At 54.3% G+C, this 25,173-nt stretch overlaps 11 protein-coding genes across 11 annotated transcripts; 7 read left to right on the plus strand and 4 right to left on the minus strand.

The window, feature by feature from the left end:
* Window positions 1–4: 4 nt before the first annotated feature.
* Window positions 5–1,768, plus strand: V1518DRAFT_421980 (quinon protein alcohol dehydrogenase-like superfamily). Its single transcript, XM_066905346.1, has one exon. It carries the CDS (start codon window positions 103–105, stop codon window positions 1,690–1,692), a length of 1,590 nt encoding a protein of 529 aa, XP_066757737.1. The 5' UTR covers window positions 5–102; the 3' UTR covers window positions 1,693–1,768.
* Window positions 1,769–2,690, plus strand: V1518DRAFT_421984 (uncharacterized protein). Its single transcript, XM_066905347.1, has 4 exons — window positions 1,769–1,916; window positions 2,065–2,088; window positions 2,145–2,268; window positions 2,351–2,690. Exons 1-4 carry the CDS (start codon window positions 1,847–1,849, stop codon window positions 2,499–2,501), a joined length of 369 nt encoding a protein of 122 aa, XP_066757738.1. The 5' UTR covers window positions 1,769–1,846; the 3' UTR covers window positions 2,502–2,690.
* On the minus strand, window positions 2,587–3,695 carry V1518DRAFT_421985 (insulin-induced protein-domain-containing protein). The gene has a single exon (XM_066905348.1). It carries the CDS (start codon window positions 3,685–3,687, stop codon window positions 2,683–2,685), a length of 1,005 nt encoding a protein of 334 aa, XP_066757739.1. The 5' UTR covers window positions 3,688–3,695; the 3' UTR covers window positions 2,587–2,682.
* On the plus strand, window positions 3,562–4,494 carry V1518DRAFT_421986 (uncharacterized protein). The gene is made up of 3 exons (XM_066905349.1): window positions 3,562–4,028; window positions 4,087–4,203; window positions 4,250–4,494. Exons 1-3 carry the CDS (start codon window positions 3,789–3,791, stop codon window positions 4,352–4,354), a joined length of 462 nt encoding a protein of 153 aa, XP_066757740.1. The 5' UTR covers window positions 3,562–3,788; the 3' UTR covers window positions 4,355–4,494.
* A 21-nt stretch (window positions 4,495–4,515) lies between these two features.
* Window positions 4,516–5,228, plus strand: V1518DRAFT_377123 (nucleophile aminohydrolase; the record flags this gene model as incomplete). Its single annotated transcript, XM_066901566.1, has 3 exons — window positions 4,516–4,800; window positions 4,862–5,116; window positions 5,181–5,228. The coding sequence occupies 3 exons, from the start codon at window positions 4,516–4,518 to the stop codon at window positions 5,226–5,228; spliced, it is 588 nt and encodes a 195-aa protein (XP_066757741.1).
* A 514-nt stretch (window positions 5,229–5,742) lies between these two features.
* V1518DRAFT_421993 (uncharacterized protein) lies at window positions 5,743–8,159 on the plus strand. Its single transcript, XM_066905350.1, has one exon. It carries the CDS (start codon window positions 5,878–5,880, stop codon window positions 7,888–7,890), a length of 2,013 nt encoding a protein of 670 aa, XP_066757742.1. The 5' UTR covers window positions 5,743–5,877; the 3' UTR covers window positions 7,891–8,159.
* A 15-nt stretch (window positions 8,160–8,174) lies between these two features.
* On the minus strand, window positions 8,175–10,037 carry V1518DRAFT_435193 (uncharacterized protein; the record flags this gene model as incomplete). The annotated part of the gene is made up of 2 exons (XM_066906262.1): window positions 8,175–9,708; window positions 9,757–10,037. The coding sequence occupies 2 exons, from the start codon at window positions 10,035–10,037 to the stop codon at window positions 8,175–8,177; spliced, it is 1,815 nt and encodes a 604-aa protein (XP_066757743.1).
* Window positions 10,038–10,235: 198 nt separating this feature from the next.
* V1518DRAFT_108334 (putative nitrogen assimilation transcription factor nit-4) lies at window positions 10,236–12,705 on the plus strand. Its single transcript, XM_066900669.1, has 3 exons — window positions 10,236–10,354; window positions 10,402–11,080; window positions 11,126–12,705. Exons 1-3 carry the CDS (start codon window positions 10,294–10,296, stop codon window positions 12,570–12,572), a joined length of 2,187 nt encoding a protein of 728 aa, XP_066757744.1. The 5' UTR covers window positions 10,236–10,293; the 3' UTR covers window positions 12,573–12,705.
* A 4,723-nt stretch (window positions 12,706–17,428) lies between these two features.
* V1518DRAFT_422000 (glycoside hydrolase) lies at window positions 17,429–20,241 on the plus strand. Its single transcript, XM_066905351.1, has 4 exons — window positions 17,429–17,627; window positions 17,679–17,746; window positions 17,799–17,917; window positions 17,966–20,241. Exons 1-4 carry the CDS (start codon window positions 17,518–17,520, stop codon window positions 19,991–19,993), a joined length of 2,325 nt encoding a protein of 774 aa, XP_066757745.1. The 5' UTR covers window positions 17,429–17,517; the 3' UTR covers window positions 19,994–20,241.
* V1518DRAFT_407316 (uncharacterized protein) lies at window positions 20,221–21,220 on the minus strand (the record flags this gene model as incomplete). The annotated part of the gene is made up of 2 exons (XM_066901988.1): window positions 20,221–20,445; window positions 20,492–21,220. The coding sequence occupies 2 exons, from the start codon at window positions 21,218–21,220 to the stop codon at window positions 20,221–20,223; spliced, it is 954 nt and encodes a 317-aa protein (XP_066757746.1).
* A 331-nt stretch (window positions 21,221–21,551) lies between these two features.
* V1518DRAFT_422004 (uncharacterized protein) lies at window positions 21,552–23,373 on the minus strand. The gene is made up of 3 exons (XM_066905352.1): window positions 22,324–23,373; window positions 22,078–22,275; window positions 21,552–22,028 (listed from the first exon to the last, which is right to left on the minus strand). The coding sequence occupies exons 1-3, from the start codon at window positions 23,263–23,265 to the stop codon at window positions 21,903–21,905; spliced, it is 1,266 nt and encodes a 421-aa protein (XP_066757747.1). The 5' UTR covers window positions 23,266–23,373; the 3' UTR covers window positions 21,552–21,902.
* Between the last annotated feature and the right edge of the window lie 1,800 nt (window positions 23,374–25,173).

A 25,173-nucleotide genomic window follows, 5' to 3' on the forward strand; every position in this document is an offset into this window, starting at 1 on the left:
GACTCGCGAAGTACGTAAAGTTCGCCGCATTGAACTTTTGTCCCAGCAGAAAATATTTAAACTACTCTACGCGTTCCCGCCATCTTCACTACCACCTCTGCGATGCCAGACCCCTTCTTTACACGCAAACGTCCGCGTGCTGTGTCGTCGAGCGCACCCAGGCGCACGCAACAACGCCAAATACGGAGCCAAGCTCGTGGATCATCCCCTCGCGAGCCTGCTGCACTAGCTCCTGTCGCAGACGACGACGAGGAAATCACCGACCCCGAGTCCTCTGATGAGGACGGCGACAGGGCCATGGCCAGTCCGGCCTCCGATGCCGAGGACGAAGATGCCGAGACTAGCAATAATGACGAAGAAGAAGGAGGCGCCGCCGAGCAGAACGAAACCGCCGCCGACCGTCGCCGCCGTCTCGCGCAGCAGTATCTTGACAACCTGCGCCAAGAAGTCGACACTGAAGGCGTCGACGCTGCCGACGTTGACCGCGACCTTCTTGCTGCGCGGTTACAAGCTGATGTCGCAGAAGATCAGGGCAAGCTTTACAAGTTCGTGGCCGGGGAGTACGTCTTCGCGCGCCCGCGAAGGCGGTTTTTGGCCGTACATAAGATGGCGCCGGTGACTGGCGTTGCGGCGGCGGAGGGGGTTGTGTATGCAGTTACGAAGGATCGTATGCTTGCACAGTTTGAGGCGGGAACGGGGCGATTATTGCACAAAGCACGCATCCCACCGCCGCCGTCTGGCCGCACGCACGGCTCGCGGAAAGAGATCATAGCTCTTGCTACGAGCTCCGACGGTGCCGTCGTCGCGACTGGCAGTAATGACGGTTCGATCTCGGTTTTTACAACCGGCTTCATGCACACCGACCTTTCCCACGCCGGCACGCTCACGCAACACCGTGGCGCGGTCCAGGGACTCGCATTCCGTCGCGGCACACACACACTCTATTCCGCGTCCGCGGACCGCACGATTAAATCCTGGGCGTGCGATGCGCTATCTTACAACGAGACGCTCTTCGGCCACCAGGATACCGTATGTGGAATAGCCGCGCTAGCGCAGGAGCGCTGCGTCACCGTCGGCGCGCGTGACCGCACTGCGCGTGTGTGGAAGATCGCAGAGGAGTCGCAGCTGCTCTTCAAGCTTGGAAATCCACCAAAGTCAGCACCACAAGCTGATGGGAGTTTGGATGTGGTTGCGATTGTGGATCATCATATTTTTATCACCGGTTCGGATGCAGGCGCGTTGGCGCTGTGGACGCTGCAGAAGAAGCGGCCCCAGTGCGTAATTCCCCGCGCCCACGGTGTGGAGGCAAAAAAGATCGGGACATGGACTGCGGACATTCAGCTCGCATCCGAACCAGCCCCCAGTGTGCCGCAGGCGCGGGGAATCACTTGCCTTGCGGCGCTGCCGTACGGGGATGTAGTGGTTACCGGCTCAACCGACGGCGTGCGTGTTTGGCGCGTTGTCATCGGCGGCGGGGAAAAAGACGGAGTGCCGGCGAAGCGCACATACGGACTTGAGTGTATTACCAAGGTGGGTATGCAGGGCATTGTGAATGGCGTCGCCGTGGAGGAGATGGCGGATGGGGTCGGCTTAAGGGTTTGTTGTGCTGTGGGGAGCGAGACGCGGAGCGGCCGCTGGACAACAACGAAGGCGCGGAATGGTGTTGCCGTGCTGGAATTTGCACGGCGATAAACTACATAATGTACAAGTTTAGAGAAGTGATACAATGTAGATAGTGTGTGGGACTTGGTGATGGTTGAGGCGGAGTGTTTTTTCCCTCGAATCTTCCTTCTTTGTTCGCAATCCCAACCGTCGGCTTCATCAACCCCAGAGTACCACCGTCATAATGTCCACAGCTCAGGGCACACTCATCCAGCGTGCGCAGAAATACGTCTTCTCGAAGGAGTTTGTAAAGTGAGTTTCCTGTTGATAGAGTGAGTGGAGTGGAGTGGGAAAGGTGCGCAAGGCGCTCGACGAGTGTGATTGCTGACTTATGAGCAGGTGTATGTCGACCACGCATTTTATGGCAAACAGAAACAAGAACTAACTAGATTGCGTATGAAGATCTTTGTTCGACTCACTTTTGGGGTGCGTACTCTCTTCAGGAGTGGTGATGATGATGTTGTGGTAACTAACACGAACAGGCCCTGTCTCCAACTTCGGCATCCCCGTCGCGGCGATGATGGACCTCAAGAAAGACCCGACGTTGATCTCCGGCCCAATGACAGGCTCTTTGATCATCTACTCCCTCGTCTTCATGCGCTACGCGTAGGTTCTCTCTTTCGCCATCTCTCCGCTCACCTTGATGATGCTCGCGGCGTGCTGCGGCTACATGACTAATACTTCACAGAATGGCGATTACTCCCCGGAACTACCTCCTCTTCGGCTGCCATGTCGTCAACGAGGTCGCGCAATTGTCCCAGGGTGTGCGGTTCATGAACTTCCACTACCTAGGAGGACGCGAGCGCGCTGAGGGAGCGGCCGCGGCGTCGTCGAACTAGGCTTCGTTTGTGCTTGTGCTTTGTGCTTTGTGTGTTTTTACTAGAGACCCGACAACGCGCAGGCAGCGGTGTCGGGTGCAGATGTACTGTAACCATGTATGCATGTGCGAAATACTATGTACCACGTACGACAAAACCTTTAGCAACCGACCAACCAAAACCAGCACGCGGATGTGTGCATCTACCGCGACTTCGTAACAAGTAATTTGCGCCCGATGGCGCCAAAACACACGGACGAGCAGAAGAAGACGGACGCGATCCACGTAGTGACCGATATGTAGTCCTCCGACCACGCAGACGCAGCAGGGAGATGACCGGGATACATCCACGCGAACGCCGCGGTACCGAAGATTGCGGTGAGCGAGGAGAGGACGAAGCCGTTCGCGGAAGCGTCCATGACAAACCACAGCACGGGATTGAGCAGCGCCAACATGACGGCTTCTTGAAGAGTCGAGGTCCAGGGTAGGTGCTTGATGCCGTAAGAGACCGACATGAAGATACCAACTGCACGTACAATTGGTGACCACGCAGTCATCCCCGACGCGAATGCGAGACGGCGGGGCGGACCGAGGAATTGCGGCGTCGCACTGTCAACAAGAGGAAGTAACGCACCGAGCACCACACCAAGCGCGCCCCAGCTCAGCGCAAGGCGGCCAGTCGGATCTACGTTGAGCGTAGCCGTCGTGAGCAGGTGGTTGTCTTGCAGCTGTGTGACGAGGTGGCCGTACGCGACGCCCAGCGAGAACAACAGCGCCATGCGGCCCAGCGCGGCCAGCGCGGAGGACGAGACCGAGGACGACGAGGTGGTGACCGCGGCGGCGTCGAGGTGCGAAGCTTGTTTGTTGTTGCTGGAACGAATGGCTGGTTGGCGACGGCGAGCGACCTCAGCGGCGTATGTCGTGGAATTCTCGCGCGCGGTGGAAACCGGCACGTCAGGTGTGGGCGCGCGACTGGGGTCGGTGAGCGAGGTACCGAAGATGCCGAAGAGCGCGGAGGCGGTCAGGCTGAGTGTGGAGGTGGACTTGTGTGGAAGGCCGCCTGCTTCGTCATCGTCGACGACAGCGACGGGAGGCGGCGGCGAAGGAGACGGCGAGACACGAAAGCCTGGGTCAAGCAGCGAAGTGCCAGTCGGCATGCGCTTTGGCATTGGGGCCACTGGGCGGACTTGGTCGTCGGGAGGCGCCATGGTGAATGGGGACAAGTTCTCGACGGTGGACATTTTCACGTGCGCTTTCTTAGCCATTTTCACCTCCACCACCACAGCTCTACACAGCACACACGTCACAGATGAAACTCTTGACGACAAACTTCGTGCAATGCACTGTCCGCGCGTGCGCTTCCTCATCGGAGTGCTTTCCGCTGCACTTTGAACAGCCGTCGGAGGGTGAGGTGACCAGCACAACCGCCGGCGGCGCGGAGAGACTACCGTTGTTACTCACACGCGAGGAGCAAGATTATTCACCCGTTTTCATGCACGGTATATTACCTCGGATTGACTGGCCGGCTTTGTTATCCGTCTACAGCGAGGTGAGCTCATGGAGGGGTTTATGAACGGGATGTGTGGACAAGGCTCATGTGTGTGCAGACCGTCGCGGCGGTGTCACCTGGGCAAGCACTACCCGAAACGAAACCGGTGATTGAGAATATCGAGGATCCAGAAGCAGACAGGGTGCTGCGGATTTTGCACTCCATTCTCCTCGAGGTGAGCCCTTCTTGTTCTAGTGCATGTGCTCATACTGACAAGAAAGACCAACATCGTGCAGGGGGAGATGCGATGTCGCAGCTGCGGACATGTTTACTTCATCCGCGATTCAGTACCAAACTTCTTACTTCCAGGACATCTCGTGGAATAGCCAAACTATGGGTGGATAGCTTGTAAATGTGTAAGATAGTAAGGATGCAAATGTACATGGACACAAACCCCTCAGTGTCAGCGCTGGAACATCCCAGATTCAACGCTTGAACCATCATCACTCCATCAGCAGCCTACTACACCGCCGCATTCACCGGCACAATGGACGTAATCCTCGGCATCACCACCGCGGAAGGCGTCATTATCATCACCTCGCGCGCGTTTGTGCGCGGCGTGTCAATTCTCAAGACCGACGATCGCAAGTCGCTCGTGATCGCACCGCACACGCTTCTGGCGTACACCGGCGAGGCCGGCGACACCGTCCAGTTCACTGAGTTTGTGCAGGTGAATGTGCAGCTGCATAATATGCGCAACGATGTGGAGCTGTCGCCGTCTGCGATCACATCCTTCGTGCGATCGGAGCTCGCGACCAGTCTTCGCAGCCGCGTATGTCCTCAACACCCGTCAGATCCGTAATCGCAACCGCTCGCTAACTGAGAACAAACAGAAGCCATACCAAGTTAATGTGCTTGTTGCCGGCTTCGACACTACCACCAACAAGCCCGAGCTCTACTGGATCGACTACCTCGCCTCGCGCGCAAAAGTGCCGTATACTGCGCACGGCTACGCGGCGTATTATACACTCTCGCTGCTCGATCGTTGGCACCGCGCAGACCTGACGCTCGAGGAGGGATTGAAGGTCGCACGCATGTGCGTGGAGGAGCTGAACAAGCGGCTACCGATTGATTTCAAGGGCGTGGAGGTAAGTCACCGCACATCTACATATGTCTTGTCTCCTTCCTCTCGCCATCTACTGATAAACGCAGATGCAAGTTGTGGACGTGAACGGCGTGCGGACAGAATCGCTGGAGTAGAATGCATAAGAGCGTCGCTGTAATATATTACATAATCTATGTAAGCTAAAAGATGCTGTAGCTGCGGCGGTGGCGGTGGCCGGCTTAGCCTGCGGCTCGGCGTGGCGGTGCGCTGCTTCCGCCTCGACAGTGCCGTGTAACTGCACAATCCTCATCACCATCATCACCAGATCCTCCCCGTTCCACGGCCTCTCTGCCTTTGCACACCCCGTTCTGACATTTCCGGTACCGCAATGCCTCCCCGCGCTCGCGCGCCGCCATTCGCAGCGCCCGTACACGGCGCACCGCTCGCCTCTCCGCCGACCGCAGACGACACCACCCGCACCGCCCTCGCCCTCGCACGCCCGCACGCGCTCGCGCTTGAGCGCGTCTTCGCTGACAACCCGCGACCGAACGTGCAGCTGCGCGACTCGCTGGCGGACACGCTGCGCCTTCCGCCGCGTGCTGTTCATGTATGTTGTGCTCACACCCCCTTCGCTGCGTGCTGAACCCCTTCCGCAACCCCTCGCTTCGCGTTTGGTCGAGTGGCTCCACGCCCCCCACCACGTCTGTGAACTATGCTGATCTGCGGTTGTGTGTATAGCTATGGTTTATCGAACGCCGACACCGCGCGAAAGAAGAGAAAAAACTCGAGGCGTCGCACGTCGAGATGATTTTCGCACAGGCGGGATCGTCGCCTCGGCAGCCGGCCTCCCCTCTCGACACCCGCACCGCCTCCGCCACCACGACCTTCGCCTCCCTGTCCCTTCAGCAGCAACAGCAGCAGCATACTGGGGTCATCGACCTCACCAGCACCGCACCACTACCCTCAGTGACTGCCGCGTGCACAAAACAGCAGCCACCATTGACTCCAACCAAGCCCTGCGAGCAGTTTTCTACGCAACAGTTAGCGCCACCGCCGACCACTCCGGTGCGCGGCACAGCCCAGCCCAAGTACGCATCGCCATCCGAGGCGTCGTATGCTTCTCTTGACCGGTCCATCGCCGTCGCAGCCGAGGCGGCCAAGAAGGCCGCCGCCTTTGCGGTTGCGCACGCAGGGCCCTATGCGGTCATGCAACCTCCACAGGCCACAATTCAGCAGCAGCAGTCGGGTACGACGCCGGTGTACTACTACCAGACTGCTCCCAGCGGGTCGCCGGTGTTCGCGATCCCGCAGCGTGCGCCGCAGATCGCATATTCCGCGATGGCTGCTGACGGGTCTGTGCAGCACTACGTGTTAGCAGACCCGCACGCGTCGATGGTGTATCCCCAATTCTTCCCTCAGACACAACAACAGCAACAACAACAGCAGTACATGCTGCAGCAAGCGCAGCTTGCGCAGATGTCCGCGTCCTCGCCCGGGGTGGCGGCGGATACTAAGCTGTCAGCCCGTAGGCGCAGGCAAGGACCACCATCGGTCAGGTTACACCGCTCACAAAGCTACTCCGCGGCGCAGCCAAATACCTATGTGCATCACGGCACGTTGATCCCGCCATCAGCGCCACCGTACATGATGTCCTTCGCCCCCCCGGCGCTGACTCCCCAGCAGGAAGTAATGCAGATGAGTCCAGTCACCGCGGCGCCGATGGCTGTGGATAGGTCTGCGATGAGGCGGTCGAAGTCAGTGTCGTTTGTGAATACCACCCAGACGCCGATGCCGTTTTCGCCGGGCTTGCATACGATGCCGACTACGGCGGCGGCGACAACACCGGGTATCGGCACGCGCGTGCGGAAACCGAGTCTCAGCGTGCGTACGCACAGCGGCGTATCCGCAATCCCGGTCGCCCCTGCGATGCACACCGAGCCATGCACGCCGGTGACACCTGGTACCATGGTAACCAACGCATTCGCGGGGTTAGTCGTTGATGACGATGGAAACGCAGGCGGCGATGGCGAGGAATGGTATGAGGACGAGCTAGAGGTCGACAACGGTGATCCGACGACACGCCGCCGGGAACATAAACGCGCACGCCGTCGACGACGCGAGGATTACTTCATACCGGCAGCGTCGCAGCAGGAGTTGGATGACAACGCCGCGACGGAGGACGATGAGGACACGATGGCCGCCACCACCGCCGCCGCCGCCGCTTCCGCGGTCGCTACTTCTGCCTCCACTGTATCAATGATACAACAGTCATCGATGCTACTCCCGCAAACTTCCTCAGTCTACTCCTCCCCCGAACGTGGCCCGCAGACGCTGTACCCGAGCGCACAACAAACCCACGCCTACATCGTCGCCCCGCCCACCCTGCGACAGCACGCAGACTCGACAAGCAGCAGCACCAGCGCCTCTTCCACCGCACCATCGTCGCTAGCAACCCCCCTCTTCGCGCCCTCTGCCGCGCTGCTCGACATGTGCACCGCCCCCGGCCCCGCCCCTGTGCCCTCCGATCTCAGTGCCGGCGCGTCGCCGTCTCCAATCTATCTTGCGCCGCCGCCATTATTTGCGTTTGCAGAGGAGGAGGGTGGTATGAACTTTGCGCAGGAGCAGGAGCAGCAACAGCATCAACATCAGCATCAGCATCAGCAGGTGATGGGCGCTGGGCTCGGCGGGGAGATGACGTTGTTGTCAGCCGAGAAATTCGCGGAGGCGGAGGAGACTCAGAGGAGGATTATGCTGAGTCGGAATCTTGAGAATATGGGCTTCTTTGAATACGGCGGCATACTGGAAGATTTGATGTGAGACGAGTGTATATATACCCTGTATGTAGAGTAGAACGCATTGAATTGTGAAGCAGTCCGTAGGGAGAGGGAGTAGGTGCAGCCGCACTGCATGTGGCGCAATGCTGTACGCACATAAATTAATAGTGACCGCCGACCCCGCATTATTCAGATACGATCTCATATCTTATCTTCGGTATCCGATTCCGATCTAGCAACAGCAGCCTATTCGGCTAAGGTCTCACGCGTACTATCAAATGGTATTTTTGAACTAGCAATCGAACATTCAAATGATATCAGAAGTCACTACTTTGCGGGACTCGACGTCGTGCGCTCATCCCCTGGCAGCAGCTCCCACCCCCTGCCACGGTATCTCTTCGGCCAAATTCCCGCTCTTCCTGGCGCGAGAATCCCCACCGGATCCAACGCGTCCTTGAGCGCCTCGTGGAAACGTAGCTGCGCATTGTTGTTCCAGCCGTACGTGCGCACAACCTGGTCCGCGAGCATAAGATGCGTGCGGTACTCACCGTAGCCTGCCGCCGCGCTGTCGGCAATCATCTCTCGCATACACGCGAGAGCCCTTTTTTTGGCGTCAGGGTCAGCGCGGTCATACACGATGTTGACGATCAAGTGCATCTCGCGCGTCGCGACGCAGTACGTCGGGAACAGGTCGAACCCGTACTTTACGTGGGCGCGCTCGACGATGGTGTAGAGCGTGCGCGCGTCTTTAGGCTGCGTGGGGCAGATAGGCGCAAAGAAGAGGTGGCCCGCGTTGGGGACCCAGTTAAGCCAGTCGAGCTCGCGGATATCGGGAGTGCCGCTGCACACGCGTACGCGCGCGTGCAGATAATGGTCCTCGGGCACGTCGGAGGGGAGAAGTGCGCGCACGCCAGTGATGCGGGTCGCGAACGCATCGCGTACGTTTTCGAAGGCTTTCGTGACGGCGTCCTTGTTTTCCGCATACACGGTGCCGTAGAAAACCCACGAGCAGTCGCCACACGGCAACTTCTTCGCATGCTCGCGGATGACCTCACGTGGCATTATGCCTTTGCCGCTGGAGTAGAACGCAGTACGGGGAAGGCCGGTCACGGCGAGTTCCTGGATGACGTGACGGAGCTGGGGTACATTGCCAAGAACCCTGCGAACCATGAGCTCCCGGAGTACGTCAATGATGCCTTCATAGTCGTCCTCACGCGGAAAGGTAAGCATGAATGTGAGGTGCTCGGTCGCAGGCATGAGCCAGAAGCCCATCTTCGTAACAATGCCAAAGTTGGACTGCGTGAAGATGCCGTCTGCATACGGGCCATAGCCGTACTGGAAGGACTGCCAGGTCGGATTATCGTTGCCGTCGGGGCCAGGCAGTGCGCCCATGCCAGTGCGGACGATGTCGCCGGTGGGAAGCACGACTTCCATGCCGCAATGGTTGCCAAAGTGGTCACCATATAGTGTGTACCCGACGCCGCGATCGACTGCGTTGCCGAGTACCGAGCCACCACCCAAATCCGGGGGATCAATCCACAGCGGCAATCCGGTCTTCTGGACCTCTTCGTAGAGTTTGTAGTAGCTCACACCCGGCTCGACTAGGCACGAGCAGTTCGCGCCGTCGATCTTAAGCACTGTGTTCATGCGCTTGCCGAGGTCGACAACTACGCTGCCGCGCACGCGCGGGGCAGCACCGCCGTAGCCGAGATTGCGGCCCATGGATATGGGATAGATCGGGATCTCGTACTTGTTGGCCCATTTGACCACTGCGACGACCTCGTCTGTGCTACCGGGGTAGACCACCGCGGAGGAGACGGAGTCGCCAGCCTCAAATATGTGGTATGCGTCGTGCGTGTTTCTGTGCACATTAGCATTGGGGCTGTACATGAATACAAGGTCAACATACGGATGCTCAATGTACCATCCATCAGCCAGCGGCTGATCGTTGATGACGACATTCTCACCGCCGACGGTGTCCCGCAGCGCGACGATCGCATCTTCGAAATCCTTGCGGGTTATTTCGGGAGGAAGCACGGGAAGCTCGACCTCAGTACGTGCATGCGTTGGAGGGAGCGTACGGTGGGAGTACAGGCGCGCGCGCACCCTTGCAGCGCTATCGAGCAGGCGCGCGGGGATGCCGGAGTGGAAGGTGTCGGTTAGGACTGGGAGCGGCGCAGAGGATGCCATTGCTAATGGTGGTGGTATATGAGGGCATGGCGACTAATAGATATACACCAAGGCGGTGAATGGAGGGGAGTGGAACAGGGAAATAGGGAATGCGGGGCGCGGGGAAATGGTTGGCCCTGCCTTCCGAGCCGCACGGATGACGTATGCGGGGAAGCAGCCCCTGAGCAACCCCACTAGGGATTCAAATACCCCCACTTTGGTCCTCTACGCTTTTTCTTCTTCGCTCTCTCCAGCAAGAGACTGATCCGCCAGCATAATGACGCAAAACGCAACTCCACGGGCCCCGGCAGAACGCGTCGGTCGCGCCTGCGATGCCTGTATGTGTTCATCACACTTCTCCGTCTGTAGTGCTAACATGAGCTAGGCTCTCGCTCAAAGTCAAAGTGCCTTCTCCGATCTGGCTCGCAAGTCTGCGAGAACTGTAACTTCCTCCATCTTCCGTGCACGTTCACCCGCGAAGTGCGCAAGCGCGGCCCTCGCAAGGGATACGTCTCCTCCTTAGAGGATCGCCTGGCGCGCCTCGAGCACGCGCTGGTCGTCGGCTCCAGCTGCGTCAGCGACAATGGGAATAGCGACAACAACACTGTCGCTGCACGTGTCGTCGCGGAGAAGACGAGTGTTACGACAGATGATGGACACCCACGCAGCTTGAAACGGCGTGCATCGCTCGACGATTCCGCGAGTACAAGCAGCGCGACCAGCGAAGTCTCCGACGTCGGCGACAACACCTCCCACGCCATCGCTCAAACATCGTCCAACACTGATGCCTCCGAAACTTCCACAATGTCTTCAATGGCGGCGATCTTTGGGCGTCTCTCTATCGACGAGAACTTGACCATGCGCTACCACGGTTCGACGTCCGGACTGTATCTCGTCACATCCTCGCGCATTTTTTCCTCGCCGTTTTGGTACATACCCAACCCTGGGTTTTGGCCGCAGAGTACGCGTATGATTGTACGCACCGAGGACGAGATCGTTCAAACAGCAGATACCGAGTTTGGACGCGTGCTACCAACCGAGGCCGTGCAGGATGAGCTTCTCAAGTATGCCTCCTTGTTCGCCTAACCCACCCATTACTAACTGCCTAGTGCCTACTGGATACACGTACATCCATGCTTCCCAATCATTCACAAGAAGTTCTTTCTTACGCAACTCGCCAACGACCGCGCCGCTCTCGGCACTGACAAATCCGCACTCGACCAACTGCAGCGCCGCATCCCACAAGTCCTCCTCCTTGCGATGTTCGCTCTCGCCGCACGTTTCATCCGCGACACTGTCGATGTGACAGACAGCCATGTAGACGGTGAGCCTGGAGACTACAGCGACTCCGGGGACATGTACGCCGTGCGTGCGGAGTCATTGATAGCGCAGCACAAACAGCCAACACTTTCCTGTTGCATGGCGTTGCTACTCATGGGATTCCGCGAGTTAGGCGTCGGCGGATCCGTGAGCTGGATGTATATTGGCAGCGCGATCCGCATGGCGCAGGATCTTGGACTTCATCGCGATCCAACCGTGTGGCCGACGCGCGAGCGTGTGGAATCGGCTTCTGGCTTCGCGTCCCGCGGCGGGTGGTGCGTTATGTCGCCGACAGAAATCCAAGTGCGACGATTGCTCTGGTATGGCGTGTACGTCGCGGACAAGTACACTTCCGCGTGGCACGGTCGACCGAATGGTATCGTCGACGCGGACTTCGACACAGTAGTCCCGCTTGTTGATCTCGACGACGAAGACGACGGTCTTGCACTGCTGTGCTTCGTGCAGATGATAAAGCTGTCGGCGATTCAAAGCAAAATCTACTCTTCCTTATTCGCGCTCAAACCGGCTCCGGATATCACCAGAGTGCTCGCCGAAATCGACTGTTATCTCGCGGACTGGGAATCCCAACTTCCCCCTGCGCTCAAGCTTGACCCGATGGTCTCCACCTTGAGGCAGTCAAAAGTACCATCCTCGCCACCGGCATATCTAGTTGCCTTGCACGCGCAGTTCTGGAACTGCCGCATCCTACTCCACCGGCCTGCCCTCGATGAACAATCCACAAAGCTCGCATTTTCCCGCACGACTCCGGCGCATCTCGCTACCTCCTCCTCCGCCTTGGCAATCTCGAACCTCGTTCGCGTTCTCTGCTCACATGCATCCCACAAACCGGGCAGTGGCGGTCACGATATATGCTTCAAATCCCCGTTTCTGAATTATTATATTTTTACTGCCGCTATCGCGCACGCACATTGCCGCATGACGAATCCACTGTTGTTTCCACCCGCCGCGCTAGCACAGTGTGTCGAAGGCTTGCGCACTATGGGCGGCATTTGGCCCGCGGCCACGCGCAGTGCGCATATTATCCTCGGGCTGGAAGATAACGCGTCTCAGCCGGAACACGAGTTGCTTGCAGAGAGGGGAGACGTCATTGCAGACAGAGCTAGTGAGTTGGTACATTGTCTGGCACCTGATAGTGATGTGTGGGATTTCACACTCGATATGGCAGTGCCTTATGATGCATTACCTCAAAGTGTCGTGTTTGATCTTGTACGGTAGACGTTATGTAACAAACTGGCTATAATCTTGATATATGCGCTCTTAAATATCTGGCTGTTTGCTGCGCTCACTGCGCGCATACAATTCAGCCATGCTTGCGCCTGCATGCTCCAACTTCGAATTTCAACAAAGATAACTTGTCATAAGAGTGTAAGTAACTTAATGATTCTGTTATACAAAATATTTGCTATCTATAAAAAATTTCCGGCATTCTATAATTCCCTTGAATCCATATATAAATCCCAAGCTTGATTTACTTCATAAGCCACATTGTTCATGATTTCCAATTTCTTTCCATTCGCGAGATGGACATAATGTCAAATGCTACCTGATCTTCGTCAATGTCTTCCTTACAATGCTGCCAGTTCCTCTCTCTTCATTGGCAGAGATCGGACATTACAGCTCTATGGCATCACATGCCATCGAGTCCAACATACTAGCACTGAGTGTACCGAAGGCCAACGAACGAGTTGATTAAATTATCTTGATTTTGTTTCCAGATCTAGCTAGTAAATACCATTGTTGGGGAACTAAGTCAAAAACCCAGGAGTAGAGCTATGTTACGAATTTGACCAATGATGATCAATCCAATTTTCCTGTGCGTGTTATCATATTGTCTGTGTGTGGTCGCCAGTGGTATGGAGTGCACAGTTTTACCTGTCCAGTGTCTAGCCAATGTGAAAGATGACAATGTTATCTGCGACGAAGGGAATGTGGAGAAATGTAGAATGAGTTTCCATAAATGCTGTGATGGTCAGTGATGAAGTGACGTGGGCTTGTTTGAAAAAATGTGCTGTTAGACTGGGACACAAGCATGTATCCGCCGAATAGTGGGGCGGTTCCGAGAGCAAGCAGGTGAGGGACGAAGACTGAAAAGGACAAAAAAGTTACTCATACATATTTGCAAAAACACTGATATGTCTGGCGGGAGCGCGGAAGAGAGCGACAGTTGCAAGTCTGCAGGCGCGTCGTACATTGCACACACGACGACTGCTACGGTGTGATTAAATGAATTCTTTGATCTCTGATTTTCTGTTGTAAGCTCTGGAACATCTTCAACAGAGATACAGCGCAAAATAATTTGAGTTTCCCTATAAAAGAGGAGGTTAAGCGTACGATAACCACTTCTGAGAGGAACACCAAACTCTTGTGCGAGCCCTAATATTAGGGTTCCGCTGTCACAGTGCTTGGTTGTCTCTGCCGCGTCTCCTTGCCGCCTCTGCACGTTTACTTCCTTCCTCTCCTTCCCTCCCACTATGCTTGCATTCGCAATTTTCCTGCATCTTTTTGCTTTCTTTTCATCGATCCATATTTCTTCTATCTATATTGTCATTGTAATGCAAGATATCAGTAGACCACCAGATGCGCTGACGTCTCCATTTACGGTATCATATGTGTACATATTCTTTGTGTTAATCACAACACTAATAGAGTACGTCCGTAAATCACTGTTGGATCACCTCAAGTGCGGTCCATTATTGATCGCACGACATATTTGACGCATATTCTCGGATAGAATTCCAGTACGACTGAGAGAGACAGAATGACAGTTCAAAATCGGCTATCTATTCACTGGTGTATGTTGACGTGTCTGCTATTATGGAATAGTCCGTGAGTGAGTTTATTGCTTCAATTTTTATATCCAGGGCGACATTTACATTTGACATGAATGAACGACGGAGTCGATGAGAAGACGCGACGTAGTTGACTAGGCGTGGCATGGATATTGGCATCATGTCAAATGTGCTTACAAACTACCACGAAGTATAGGAAAGAGCGGAACTATTGTTTATGATATATCATGTTGTTTCCCTCTTGTCTATTCATTCTGTTATTTATCGCTGTCTTGACCTCATTCTGTTGCTTCCGTTTTATTTTGTTCTCCTGCTCTGTGTTCTGTGCGTCTTCTTGTATGGTCTGAATTCTATGCTGTCTGTCTGTGCTGTTTGCTTGTTCTCATAAATTCGCGCTTTGTCTGTTTCATTCAGTTTCTCTATGCTGCTCTGTTCCTTGCTCTATATTTTGTCCGGATGTCTCCTTTGATTATTGCAGGGTCTTCAATGCCGGCACTGACTTCACTCACCCAGATCTCGAAGCACGAGCGATGCGATCTCCAGTTACTTGGCAGTCAGCAATCGTTAATACGGTTGCGACTTTTCCTTACATCATAAATTGCCAGAGGGATAGCAGCCAGAATTTCAACAGAGAACACATGCTTGTGACTATATCGAAGGAGTCTATTGCGATATGGACTACTTGATGTATGAAGTTCACCATTATCTTCATTGTCAAAACCACAAAAATGCAAATGTCAGGGACCGTCTCCTTGAATGCAGCTACTGCCATCCGATCAATTTGATCCAAGACGCTCCTCCTCACATTCATTAACCGTGATGAAGTCCGCCATGCGATTCTTATACCACAGTTCTACAAGCTAATTGCATAGGCCATCAGCTTCTTGTCTGGCTTTATTATGGCCTAGCACATGATGTTGATGTATGCAATGTTCGCTACTGCCATTATCGGGCAAACGCCATTTAAGCATGGTGTCCGGATGATTCGCCCAGTCACGGTTCTGTATTAGCCAGTCTGGACGATGACCAATGACGTGGAGCATAAAGTAAATTATTTTTCTGCCTCAGATGTAGTGATGATAGGAAATCTGTTGCCAGGACGTCGTTGAATCATTGCCATAATCAATTACTCAGTGTTAATATCATCTTGAGAGCATTGGAGCATGGAACCACTCCATGAGTATCTCTATTGAGGAGGAGTAAATTTTGAACTTCTGTCCACTCACTGCTTTGGCAGCATCTGATTCTTCTGCTGCAGACGGAACGCAGTGGGCCAGCAGATGTCAGTACATTCGTGGTAAGAGATACAGCCATGACAATGCTGTTTCAGATGAGCCAGAGTCAGAAGTCCAGCTGGACGGGCTAGAATTCCCGTTTTGAAAACTTTGCTGCTATCAATAGTTGTACAGACATTGTGCTGCTATCTGATGAGGTTATCGTAATGCACGATCCCAAAGTCAGACAGATCTTGCTAGAAATACTAGACTAGCTACAGGAATGATCACTTTTAGCTCCAATATGGTATGGAGTGTGATAAGAAAGAACACGATAATATGATCCAAAAAAATACTAATATTAGACTGTATAGTAACTGTCATATCAGAGAGAGGAATATCCGGATCAGGGTAAGCACACAAATCATTTGTGAGATTAGATAATATGCTTGCAGAGAACAGCTAGATGTTTTGCTGAGTAAAGTCGCCCTGCGTGGAGGTGAGTACTTGGAGAGATTACACGGGGACAAGGAGCAGCTTACGTTGAAGTGGATGCGGTTGTTGCCATCCGAGTCACAGTAAAAGTATTCTGGTGTGTCGAAGAAAGTCTCCATAGCGACAACAGCGTTGTCCAGTTGTTATCATTAATGGACTGATGAGCTATCTCGAATGTCCACCACTCCACAGTGCCGCCATTAGTGAAGTAGTTGTAGGTGATACGGAAGAGATTAGAGGTCCTGGAGAACTACGTTGGCCAGAGGGATCAGAAAGAAGAACACGAGTACATACAGCGGTGGTGTTCTAATCAGGATAGACTGAACAAGGACAGAGAATCAGATGCCATAGTACGCGTCTGCAGTAAGATTGAGATTCTGAAAAAAGATAGCACGAGGCTGCGTTGTGCTATTGGAAGCGTCATTGTAGCCGCCAAGATCCTTGCCGCCAGTGGTACCATTGGTGTAGTTGACATTTTCAAACATAAAGATCTGCTGTACAGTGGTACTGCCAGTTATAGATTGCGCGATCCAGTCCACAATGTCGGACGTGTCAAAGTTGGCCTTCTCAAGGACATTTTTGATTGGAATGCAAGCTCGGAAATGGATGCAGGGTCGGAGATAGTGACGGTGCCAGCGACTTATGCGGTGGCTGGTTGGACGTAGTGGTAAACGGTAGATTTTGCAATGTCCGAGGAGTTGGCAGCGACGGCAGAGGTAGCGACAATGTCGGGAGTAGTAAACACGGCCTTTGCAAAAATGATGTTGGAGAAGGTAGTGGAGGAGGCGACTGTCAACGTGGCACGGATGGAAGATACAGACGTTGAAAATGCGACGAGGGAAGACGCGCGACATTTAACGACGCGATCGCAACGACATTTCGCGATCTTGTTGGAATTACGCTTTGAGAACGGCATCAATATCCGCACCGAGACCAACTGCGAGCGCGATGATGAGTGCAAGGAGACAATGATAACGAGTCTGCTCACACCGCAGTAGCTCTGCGGACCAGACATGGTCAGATGCGCTTGTGCCGGCAGAGGCGCAGGCGCGGTAGCAAAGGCAACAGTGGCGGTGGACTTCTCCTTCTCTGCAGATACGAAGCCGGGATCAACGGCCATTGGTGTGGTTGAAATGTAGGAGTGGTTCACATCGGGCGCGTGGGGAGGGGGGAACGAGGAGGAATAAGGGACCGCCGGCGGCGTTGACCACAGGCCGGGGGGATCTCGATCATGGCTGTGGGAGCTGTGAATAGACAGCGTAGTGCGCAGACAGGGAAAAGAGGAGGAGTAAGGAAAGAACGTCCAGAAGCAGGAGCAAAAGCGACGTGTCGCGATGTTTGCGGCGGATTGTTCTTAACTGCACTTCGCGGAAGCTCGACAACGGCCGAAGGACAACCAGCCAGGGTCGACTTGCCCCTATGCCAGAGCGCTGTCCGGTCCGAACTTGACTCGGTAAATACGCTCATACTGCGGTCGATGTGGCTACCCGCACTCCACGCTAGTTTGCTGCTCACCCGGCAGGTTGCGCTGGAAATAGTGCGCCAATCTGCGAAGTCAAAAGTTGCGTACAGAGGAATGCCCTCGGACTGGGCTGTGCACCCTTGCCCAACCACCGCCAGCTTCACCACTTCGCCACCATAGCTTCAGGCACGCCCGGCATCATGCCCCCTTGCTCCGCCGGCCGTGCCCTGCTCGACATCGCACTCCTCATCTTCGCCATCGCAGTGCGCTGCACGCTCGCCTTTCCACGTACCCAACTCCACGCCTTGCGGTACGCGGCCCATTTCATTAACGTCTGTTACCACCTGTACTAATGTCGCAGGGAGGAGACGCGCGAGGCGTTCTATCACGGATGGAATAGCTACATGCGCTACGGATTTCCTGATGATGGTGGGCACCCTTACACCCGTGCGTACTTGTTTTTTGCTGCTGACCATGCCAGAGGTCACGCCGCTCTCCTGCTCCGGCCGCGCACGCGATCATGCGAACCCATTCAACAGCGCCAACGACGTCCTCGGCGACTTTTCGCTCACCTTGATCGATGGCCTCGACACCCTCGTTGTAAGTCCCCTTGTGTTCATACCCCCATTACTTCCGCTCACACCCTAGATCATGGGCGACCAAGCCGGCTTTGAGTCAGCAGTACACAAAATCGAACGCTTCGTACAATTTGACCTGCCCTCGCGCGTGCAGGTTTTCGAAACCACTATCCGCGTTCTTGGAGGTTTGTTGTCCGGACATATATACGCGTCCTCGATAGACCTCGGTCACCGCATCGACAACTACTCCGGCTCGTTACTCACGCTATCCGTCGACCTCGCAGATCGCTTACTTCTCGCATTCGACACGCCCACTGGCATCCCGCGCGCGCATGTCAACCTCCGCGATGGCCCAGACGTTAACGAAACCTGCTCCGAGACGTGTTCTGCCGGAGCTGGTAGTCTCGTGCTCGAATTTGCGACGCTCACCCGACTCACGGGCAACGACAAGTACGAAGCCGCTGCACGTCGCGCATTTTTCGCAGTGTGGGACCGCCGCACGGCGCTCAATCTTGTCGGCTCGAGCATCGATGCGTTATCCGGCCTCTGGCTCACCGGTCAGACCGGCATCGGCGCAAGCGTGGACTCGTTCTACGAGTACGCGCTCAAAGCCTCGATCCTACTCGACGACAATGCGTTCCTCGTTGTCTTCGCCAGCGCGTACACCGCAATCAAGCAGCACGTGCTCAGCGGCTGGATATACCAGAACGTGCATGTCGTCAGCGGCGAGCCGATGGGACCGTACATCGACGCGCTTGCCGCTTTTTTCCCAGGATTGCAGGTCTTAGCGGGGGATCTTAATGCGGCGATCAGGCATCATCTCGTATATTACAAGCTGTGGATGTCATGGGGCGGTATTCCGGAACGGTGGAATTATCATTACGGAAGCGTCGACGTGGGGTGGTATGGTCTGCGGCCTGAGTTTGTTGAGTCGAATTACCTCCTCTACCGCGCGACTCTTGACCCGTTTTATCTGCATGTAGGCGCGCAGATTTTGAGCGATCTACAAGCACGTGCACGTGCGCGCTGCGGTTACGCGTCGATTGATGACCTCCGTTGCAGCAAGCTGGACGACCGCATGGAGACTTTCTTTATCAGCGAGACGGTCAAGTACCTGTATCTACTCTTTGACGTAGACAATCCGCTGAATAATGAGGACTCGAATTTTGTGTTTTCGACAGAAGGGCACCCGCTGCGCATAGACACGGCACTCCTCAACCGAACCGGCAACGGTCCAAGGACAAAGCTGATCCCGCGGCCACCGTCCGCCACCAATGACACAACAATCCACGACCTCTTCGCGAGGAATTCACCTTCTGCTACTCCTCTACAGCCGGAGCTAACAGCCAGCGATGACAACCAAGACGACGACGAAATCTACGTCGTGCGCACCTCGACATGCGAAAACTTTGGACAACACACCCGCGGCACCACCTCGTCTGCATTCTACTCCGTCATCGCATCCTGGCGGGAATTCTACAGTCTCGACGCCATGTACAACTATATAGCTGTCCCCGCGTCTGCCTTCCCAGATCCAGCGATCCACGCCAAGAATCTCCCCGGCCACGGAACCACGCCGCTCGCGTCACGATCGGCGCTGTTCAGCGCCACCGTGCGTGCGAATAACGCCACGCGACGTCCGATTATTGATTTGCCCCCAGTGCATCCCGCAGCGTATTCTGTCGCCCTTCTCGCGTTGCACCCGCTGTATGACCAAGAAGTCACGCCGTCCGTATACGCAGATACCCTCGAGCTCCTCTTCTCGGCGGAGAGCACGTCGCGACTAATCCAACGCGGCGCGGATCTTGAAGCATTCTCGTTTGACGGACACCGAGTTATGTTCTCAGGCCTTGCGGGTATGAATCTGCTTCCTGATGAGGACGTCGACGACGATGCCGCGCCGCCTGCGGCTTCGCAAACCTCCGCCGGCGTGAAGGTTCTATCCATCGGAAATGTACCCGTGCAAGGAAATGTCATGCTGCAGCAGCTCATGTCGAATTCAGTCAATGAGAACGAGTTTTTCGAGATCTTGGGCGACGGCCGTGTAAAGCTGCGGGGAAGAGAGGTTTTGAACCTGTTCATCGGCGGCGGGCCGTAAATATGGGATGTATTAAAATCATGCATCTCTAACGGCACCAGAATACATTGTAAATATTCGGGAATGAAGACGGATGAGTTAGACGGTGTAAAAAATATCGATGTCGGACAGAGGGATGACGGGGTCCGCTTCGGTGCAGGACATTTCCGTACCCTTGGCCAAGCTCGCGGAGAAGAGGTACACGTTCTGCTCCGTGAATCCACCCTATCGTATATTAGCATGATATATCACTCTAACAAATACGAAACACGTACATTGAAATGGAAACGCGCGTTGTTGCCGTCGGAATTGTCATATGTGAATTCCGGCGTGTTGAAGGTGACATCAAGAGTGACCATCGTGTCGTTAAAGCCGTAGGAGTTCACGTAGCTCTGACTTATCGTGTACGTCCAGAACTCCTGTGTGCCAGTAATGGTGAGCATGTTGGCGGTCATATGAAGGGTATACAAGTTCTAGATAAAATTAGTAGAGATCACAGAGTAGCGTTGTGGAACATACGTTGTTGGAAGTCCAGTCGTCATACAGCTGCACCCGGTACGACATCCGTAGACTGTACACCGTATCGCTCTCGAGACTAAGAGACTGATAGATAATTGCATGCGGCTGACCTGATACATTTGCAGCGCCTCTGTACCCGCCGAGATACATTCCGCCAGTTTCGCCATTCGTGTAATTAAACTTTTCAAACACAAACACCTTGTCATAGGTGGTGGACGTCGTCGAGCTTTGCGAGGTCCAGTTGACGATAGCAGCAGTGTCAAAGTTCGGCTGCTTGAGAACGTTGCCGGAAGGAACACATAACGAGGAAGCACCAACAGTCGTCGCGTTTGAAACGGTCTTGGTCGCGACTTCAACAACAGGACTACCAGTCCGCAATGTGAGGTACCCCGACACCGTCGTCGATGCGCCTGTATCCCCACCAGCCGTCGCCACGGCCGCTGCAGCTGCAACCGTGCTCACGCCGCGACTATGCGCAAACCCAACGCCCAATCCGCAGGCGAGTCCGATCGCAAGCGCGACAAGCAGCCCAAAGAGGCCGATCAGAAATACAAGACGCGTCATGCCACAATAGCGACGACTCTGTCGCGCGCCAGCACCAGTGGCAGCTGCATATGCGGCCTTCTCGTCATTGTATAAAGATGAATACGCCGGCGGCGCGAGTCCAAGGTCGTTGGTGGAGTTGACATTCAGGTTGAGTTCTGGAGGGCAGTTGATCGGCGCAGACATGCTAGTGATCATAAGCAGGAATCAATTGAGCATATAAGAGGGGAGCGCGTAGATATATGCCATTTTGGTATGGCGATATGCTGCTTCACTTCGGGGCGCAGTCGCAGTAGAACCACGTCTGTACGTATGTTGGAAAGTCAGCAGCGGGATTAGTGTTCTGCTCAGGGGCTGTCTCGCTTGCTCGCCCAAATTGGGCCGACTTGCGGCGGAAGTTGGCGTGGCAAATGTCTCTAAATGGCGTAAGCGAGAGCTTAAACGAGATATTCTCAGCCGCACTCAATGACTCTGCGCTTTGCGCGCGTTTTCGCAAATTCACGCGGAGTGTCAAAGGATGTAGATTTAATTGAATGGCTCGTGAGTAAACGAGGACAATACTGCGGCGCAGATAGCTAATCATAAGGCCGGGACGAGCGCCGTATTCGAGGAGCTGGGACAAAGTTCGCTATCTACTTCAGCCGTGGCTCGAGCGGCTGTGAGCGGTCAGTCGGTCTCAATGGACAGTGTGACCGCGCCACCGCCATCGGCTACTCCACACGCAGTCATCGTTCACAAGATAGCTGTAAACATGATGTCATTCTCTGCTGCTGACCTTTGTGCTATTATACTGAACAGCTGATGCTGACGCCCAAACGAAAATACAGCACACATCTAGCGACTCTATATTACAACAATTTACTCCAAACTAAATTGCATAGTAACTGTCGATCGAGTCCAGCGAGATCTCAGGATCTGGGTCAGTGCAAGTCATATCAACGCCAGAAGATAAACTCGCAGAGAACAGATAAATGTTCTGCTGCGTAAATCCGCCCTGTGAAAGTGTCAGTGATTGGATAGCAAATATGCAAATGAATACGTACATTGAAATGCAGGCGCGTATTGTATCCATCGGTATTGTTGTACGTGAAAGATGGTGTCAGGAATGCGCTCTCGTAAGTCACTACCGTGTCATTTATGCTAGTGTCCGAAATATCCTGCTGGTCCATCGTGAACGTCCAGAACTCTTCCGTGCCTTCAGCCGTGAGATAATTGATCGTAACGTGGATAGCATAGAGATCCTAGGCACAGTTAGTTTGCCGTATGCGGTACAGAAAGCGGAGACATACATCGTTGGCGGTCCAGTTGGAGTACAGCTGAACTCGTGCAGAAAATCGCAAGCTGTAGTCCATGTCACTGTCAAGATACAGCGTCTGATATATAATCGCATGTGGCTGGTTCGCGCTATCTGCAGTTCCCACATATCCACCGAGATACACGCCGCCAGTCTCACCGTCAGTGTAATTGAACTTTTCAAAGTTGAATTCTTCGTCCCCAGTATCATCGGTAGTCGCGCTCTCCACATCCCAGTCGACGATGTCCGTCGTGTTGAAGTTGGCCTCCTTGAGTACGTTGCCGGTCGGTAAGCACATTACGGCTACAGTTCCAGACGCCGTAACCGTCACGGTTGCGTCGGCGATGTAGATGACACCGGTCTCAAGCGAAGCATAGGTCGCGGTCGAGCTGGCGCCCAGAGCAGCAGCAGTGGTCGCGAGAGCAGCGGTCACGGTCTCGACGACGGACTTGACGACGGTAACGGTGGCGGGTGCGACGGTTGCCGAGGTCGATGTCGACGTCGAAGTCGATGAGGTGGCTACCGTGCCACTCGCCGCAGAGACCGTCGCGGAGACCGTCGCGGAGGCCGTCGCGGAGGCCGTCGCGGAGGCCGTCGCGGAGGCCGTCGCGGAGGCATCGGAGCTGCTTGGCTTGTTGTGCTTCAACCCCGCGCCGAGACCAGCGCCGAGACCGACCGCGAGCGCGATGATGAACGCAATAAGACAAATGATAACGAGCCTGCTCATGCCGCAATAGCGACGGCCTCCAGTGCTGCCACTCGGGTGTGTTGGCGCGGGAAGCGGAGCAGCGGCGACAAGACCTTTCTCGGTCAGCACCTTCTCGTCCGCAATGTAGTTTGTGTTGACTTCGGGCGCGTGCGCGGTTGCGTCGGCATTGACCATGGGTGCCATGTGCTGGTCGGCGTCGACCATGGGGGCCTGGTGTGTGGCGGCCATTGTGTATCGGGTGGTGAAGAAGAGAAAGTGTCTCAAGGTCGCAAAGATCCGTATGCGTACGCGCAGTCTCGAAGAGGGTCTCGTGCCGCTCAGGGGCAGCGCCGCGGTTCTCCCGCATATACCAGCCCCCAAAATTGGAACAAATATCGCATCAGAGCGTGTCTCTGTTAAGGTACCTCTTCTGCTTTTGTTGAATGCTCGCACGGTGCCAACAGTGCGCTAAAATATCCGTAATATTCATGTATATCTTTCATCTCGCTACGCGTTAGCTAGCGCTTTAATTTCGCCCACGCGAGATACCATGTACACAACCGAACTCATTATTCGGAACTACTAGATTGATAACACATGTTGATACCCGTCCGCGGAATCGCTGAATCCGCTTCGGTGCAAGAAATCTCAAGGCCAGTTGATAAACTAGTACATATCTTGCACAGTCATTCCACCCTTTAAAATCCTCTGTTCGCGCTTTGAAGAAGCAAAGCAAGCGCACTCGCATCAAAACATGGGCACGTGTTGCGTCCATCAGAACATCATATAGTGCTGACTCAAACGAGTTCTCAATGTGATCACTGATGGCAACGGCAGATCTGTGGTAAACATTGCGGGCGAAACTGACAGCAGCAAGCTACTTACAACCACAGACGAGGGTATTATCAGTCATTTTTATACATATGCACAGGTTACAATGAGAACAATTTGGCATATAGTATGCGGGTGACATGAGACAGGTCCTTCCTAGACAATGTTGCTGTAACAAAATATCTTATAGATCGAGGCATCAGCGATGAATATGATTCCTCGGACATCGCAATTTGGAAATCAAGAAAAGTTATTTACCACACTGTAGACATGACGTACATACGAGCATTTCTTTGTATCCTCAGTGCAGACGTGTGTACGTCGACGGTTTAGCTAGCTCGCTCCGCTCGACGTGACTCTGGAATGAACCCATGCTCATGCAACGGCACTGTATGTTACTGAGTTATGAATCATCTTCTGTAGCGTGTGCCAGATGACTCAACATCAAATATGGTGCATTACTCTAGAAATAACTGAATACATGTACTCCAAGCAAGTTAACAGAAAGTGTTCGTTTCACACATGTGTCCAACAATGCGCGAAATCCCGACGCCAGACGACAAGCTTTGCAGAGCACATATACAAGCTATACTCCGTCAACCGACTGAGTTAAATTAGAAATAAACTCACATTGCCATATGTGTATGTATTATTTCCGCCCTACTCAGTACAGGTCATAAAGAAGTGACAGATGTGTCTCAAAGGCCTTAAATGTCCTTAAATGTCCCGAAGCTGTCGGTTGACCATCAGACTGCAGAATTTGCCGACGGAGTTGATGTGGTGGTGGTGGTGATGTCAGCGACGGCCTTGACTTTAGCAGCCCTGAACACCAAGTCGCATAACAACAGCCACGCTGAGAACGGCAAGAATGGCAACTAAGGAAATGATCACGATCTTGACCAATAGCGATTTGGTCATTCCAAAGTATCCACGAGTGCCAACAGACGCCATGGTAGACTCTGAGACCGATACACCAATGGCGTTATCCTCTTCGCCTTCGCTGTTGAAGGATTTCTCCTCTACCAGCGTGAATTGGTGCTCGGAAACTATGGGCACAGTGGAAGGATATTCATCATTGACTTCGGGAGCGTATGTACAACTTCCGGAGCGTGCGCGACAGCGGACATAACCATCGGAACCATATGTCCATTAACATCGGCTAAAGTGCCCTGGACCTTGTCGACTGCGAATGATATTGGAGACGACCTATCTGAAGGCCGAACTACGGCCGACACAGCGAGCGACGAAGACGACTGCAACGACGACGCCGCAAGACAGAATACCACAGACAGAAATGCAAACCGCAGGATCAGAGAAGGCAGAGTT

This window comes from Limtongia smithiae (assembly GCF_038497785.1).
Source record: "Limtongia smithiae strain NRRL Y-17922 unplaced genomic scaffold V1518scaffold_12, whole genome shotgun sequence".
Lineage (NCBI taxonomy): Eukaryota > Fungi > Ascomycota > Lipomycetes > Lipomycetales > Lipomycetaceae > Limtongia > Limtongia smithiae.

Coding starts and splice junctions, on each gene's coding strand:
- V1518DRAFT_421980 (XM_066905346.1), top strand. CDS start 103: ATGCCAGACCCCTTCTTTACACGCAAACGTCCGCGTGCTGTGTCGTCG.
- V1518DRAFT_421984 (XM_066905347.1), top strand. CDS start 1,847: ATGTCCACAGCTCAGGGCACACTCATCCAGCGTGCGCAGAAATACGTC. Junction 2,089..2,144: donor TTGTTCGACTCACTTTTGGG/GTGCGTACTCTC, acceptor TAACACGAACAG/GCCCTGTCTCCAACTTCGGC. Junction 2,269..2,350: donor CTCGTCTTCATGCGCTACGC/GTAGGTTCTCTC, acceptor AATACTTCACAG/AATGGCGATTACTCCCCGGA.
- V1518DRAFT_421985 (XM_066905348.1), bottom strand. CDS start 3,687: ATGGCGCCTCCCGACGACCAAGTCCGCCCAGTGGCCCCAATGCCAAAG.
- V1518DRAFT_421986 (XM_066905349.1), top strand. CDS start 3,789: ATGAAACTCTTGACGACAAACTTCGTGCAATGCACTGTCCGCGCGTGC. Junction 4,029..4,086: donor TGTTATCCGTCTACAGCGAG/GTGAGCTCATGG, acceptor ATGTGTGTGCAG/ACCGTCGCGGCGGTGTCACC. Junction 4,204..4,249: donor TGCACTCCATTCTCCTCGAG/GTGAGCCCTTCT, acceptor CTGACAAGAAAG/ACCAACATCGTGCAGGGGGA.
- V1518DRAFT_421993 (XM_066905350.1), top strand. CDS start 5,878: ATGATTTTCGCACAGGCGGGATCGTCGCCTCGGCAGCCGGCCTCCCCT.
- V1518DRAFT_108334 (XM_066900669.1), top strand. CDS start 10,294: ATGACGCAAAACGCAACTCCACGGGCCCCGGCAGAACGCGTCGGTCGC. Junction 10,355..10,401: donor CGGTCGCGCCTGCGATGCCT/GTATGTGTTCAT, acceptor AACATGAGCTAG/GCTCTCGCTCAAAGTCAAAG. Junction 11,081..11,125: donor GTGCAGGATGAGCTTCTCAA/GTATGCCTCCTT, acceptor CTAACTGCCTAG/TGCCTACTGGATACACGTAC.
- V1518DRAFT_422000 (XM_066905351.1), top strand. CDS start 17,518: ATGCCCCCTTGCTCCGCCGGCCGTGCCCTGCTCGACATCGCACTCCTC. Junction 17,747..17,798: donor CTACGGATTTCCTGATGATG/GTGGGCACCCTT, acceptor TGACCATGCCAG/AGGTCACGCCGCTCTCCTGC. Junction 17,918..17,965: donor ATGGCCTCGACACCCTCGTT/GTAAGTCCCCTT, acceptor CTCACACCCTAG/ATCATGGGCGACCAAGCCGG.
- V1518DRAFT_422004 (XM_066905352.1), bottom strand. CDS start 23,265: ATGGCCGCCACACACCAGGCCCCCATGGTCGACGCCGACCAGCACATG. Junction 22,276..22,323: donor CCAACTGGACCGCCAACGAT/GTATGTCTCCGC, acceptor AACTGTGCCTAG/GATCTCTATGCTATCCACGT. Junction 22,029..22,077: donor ATACGCGCCTGCATTTCAAT/GTACGTATTCAT, acceptor ACACTTTCACAG/GGCGGATTTACGCAGCAGAA.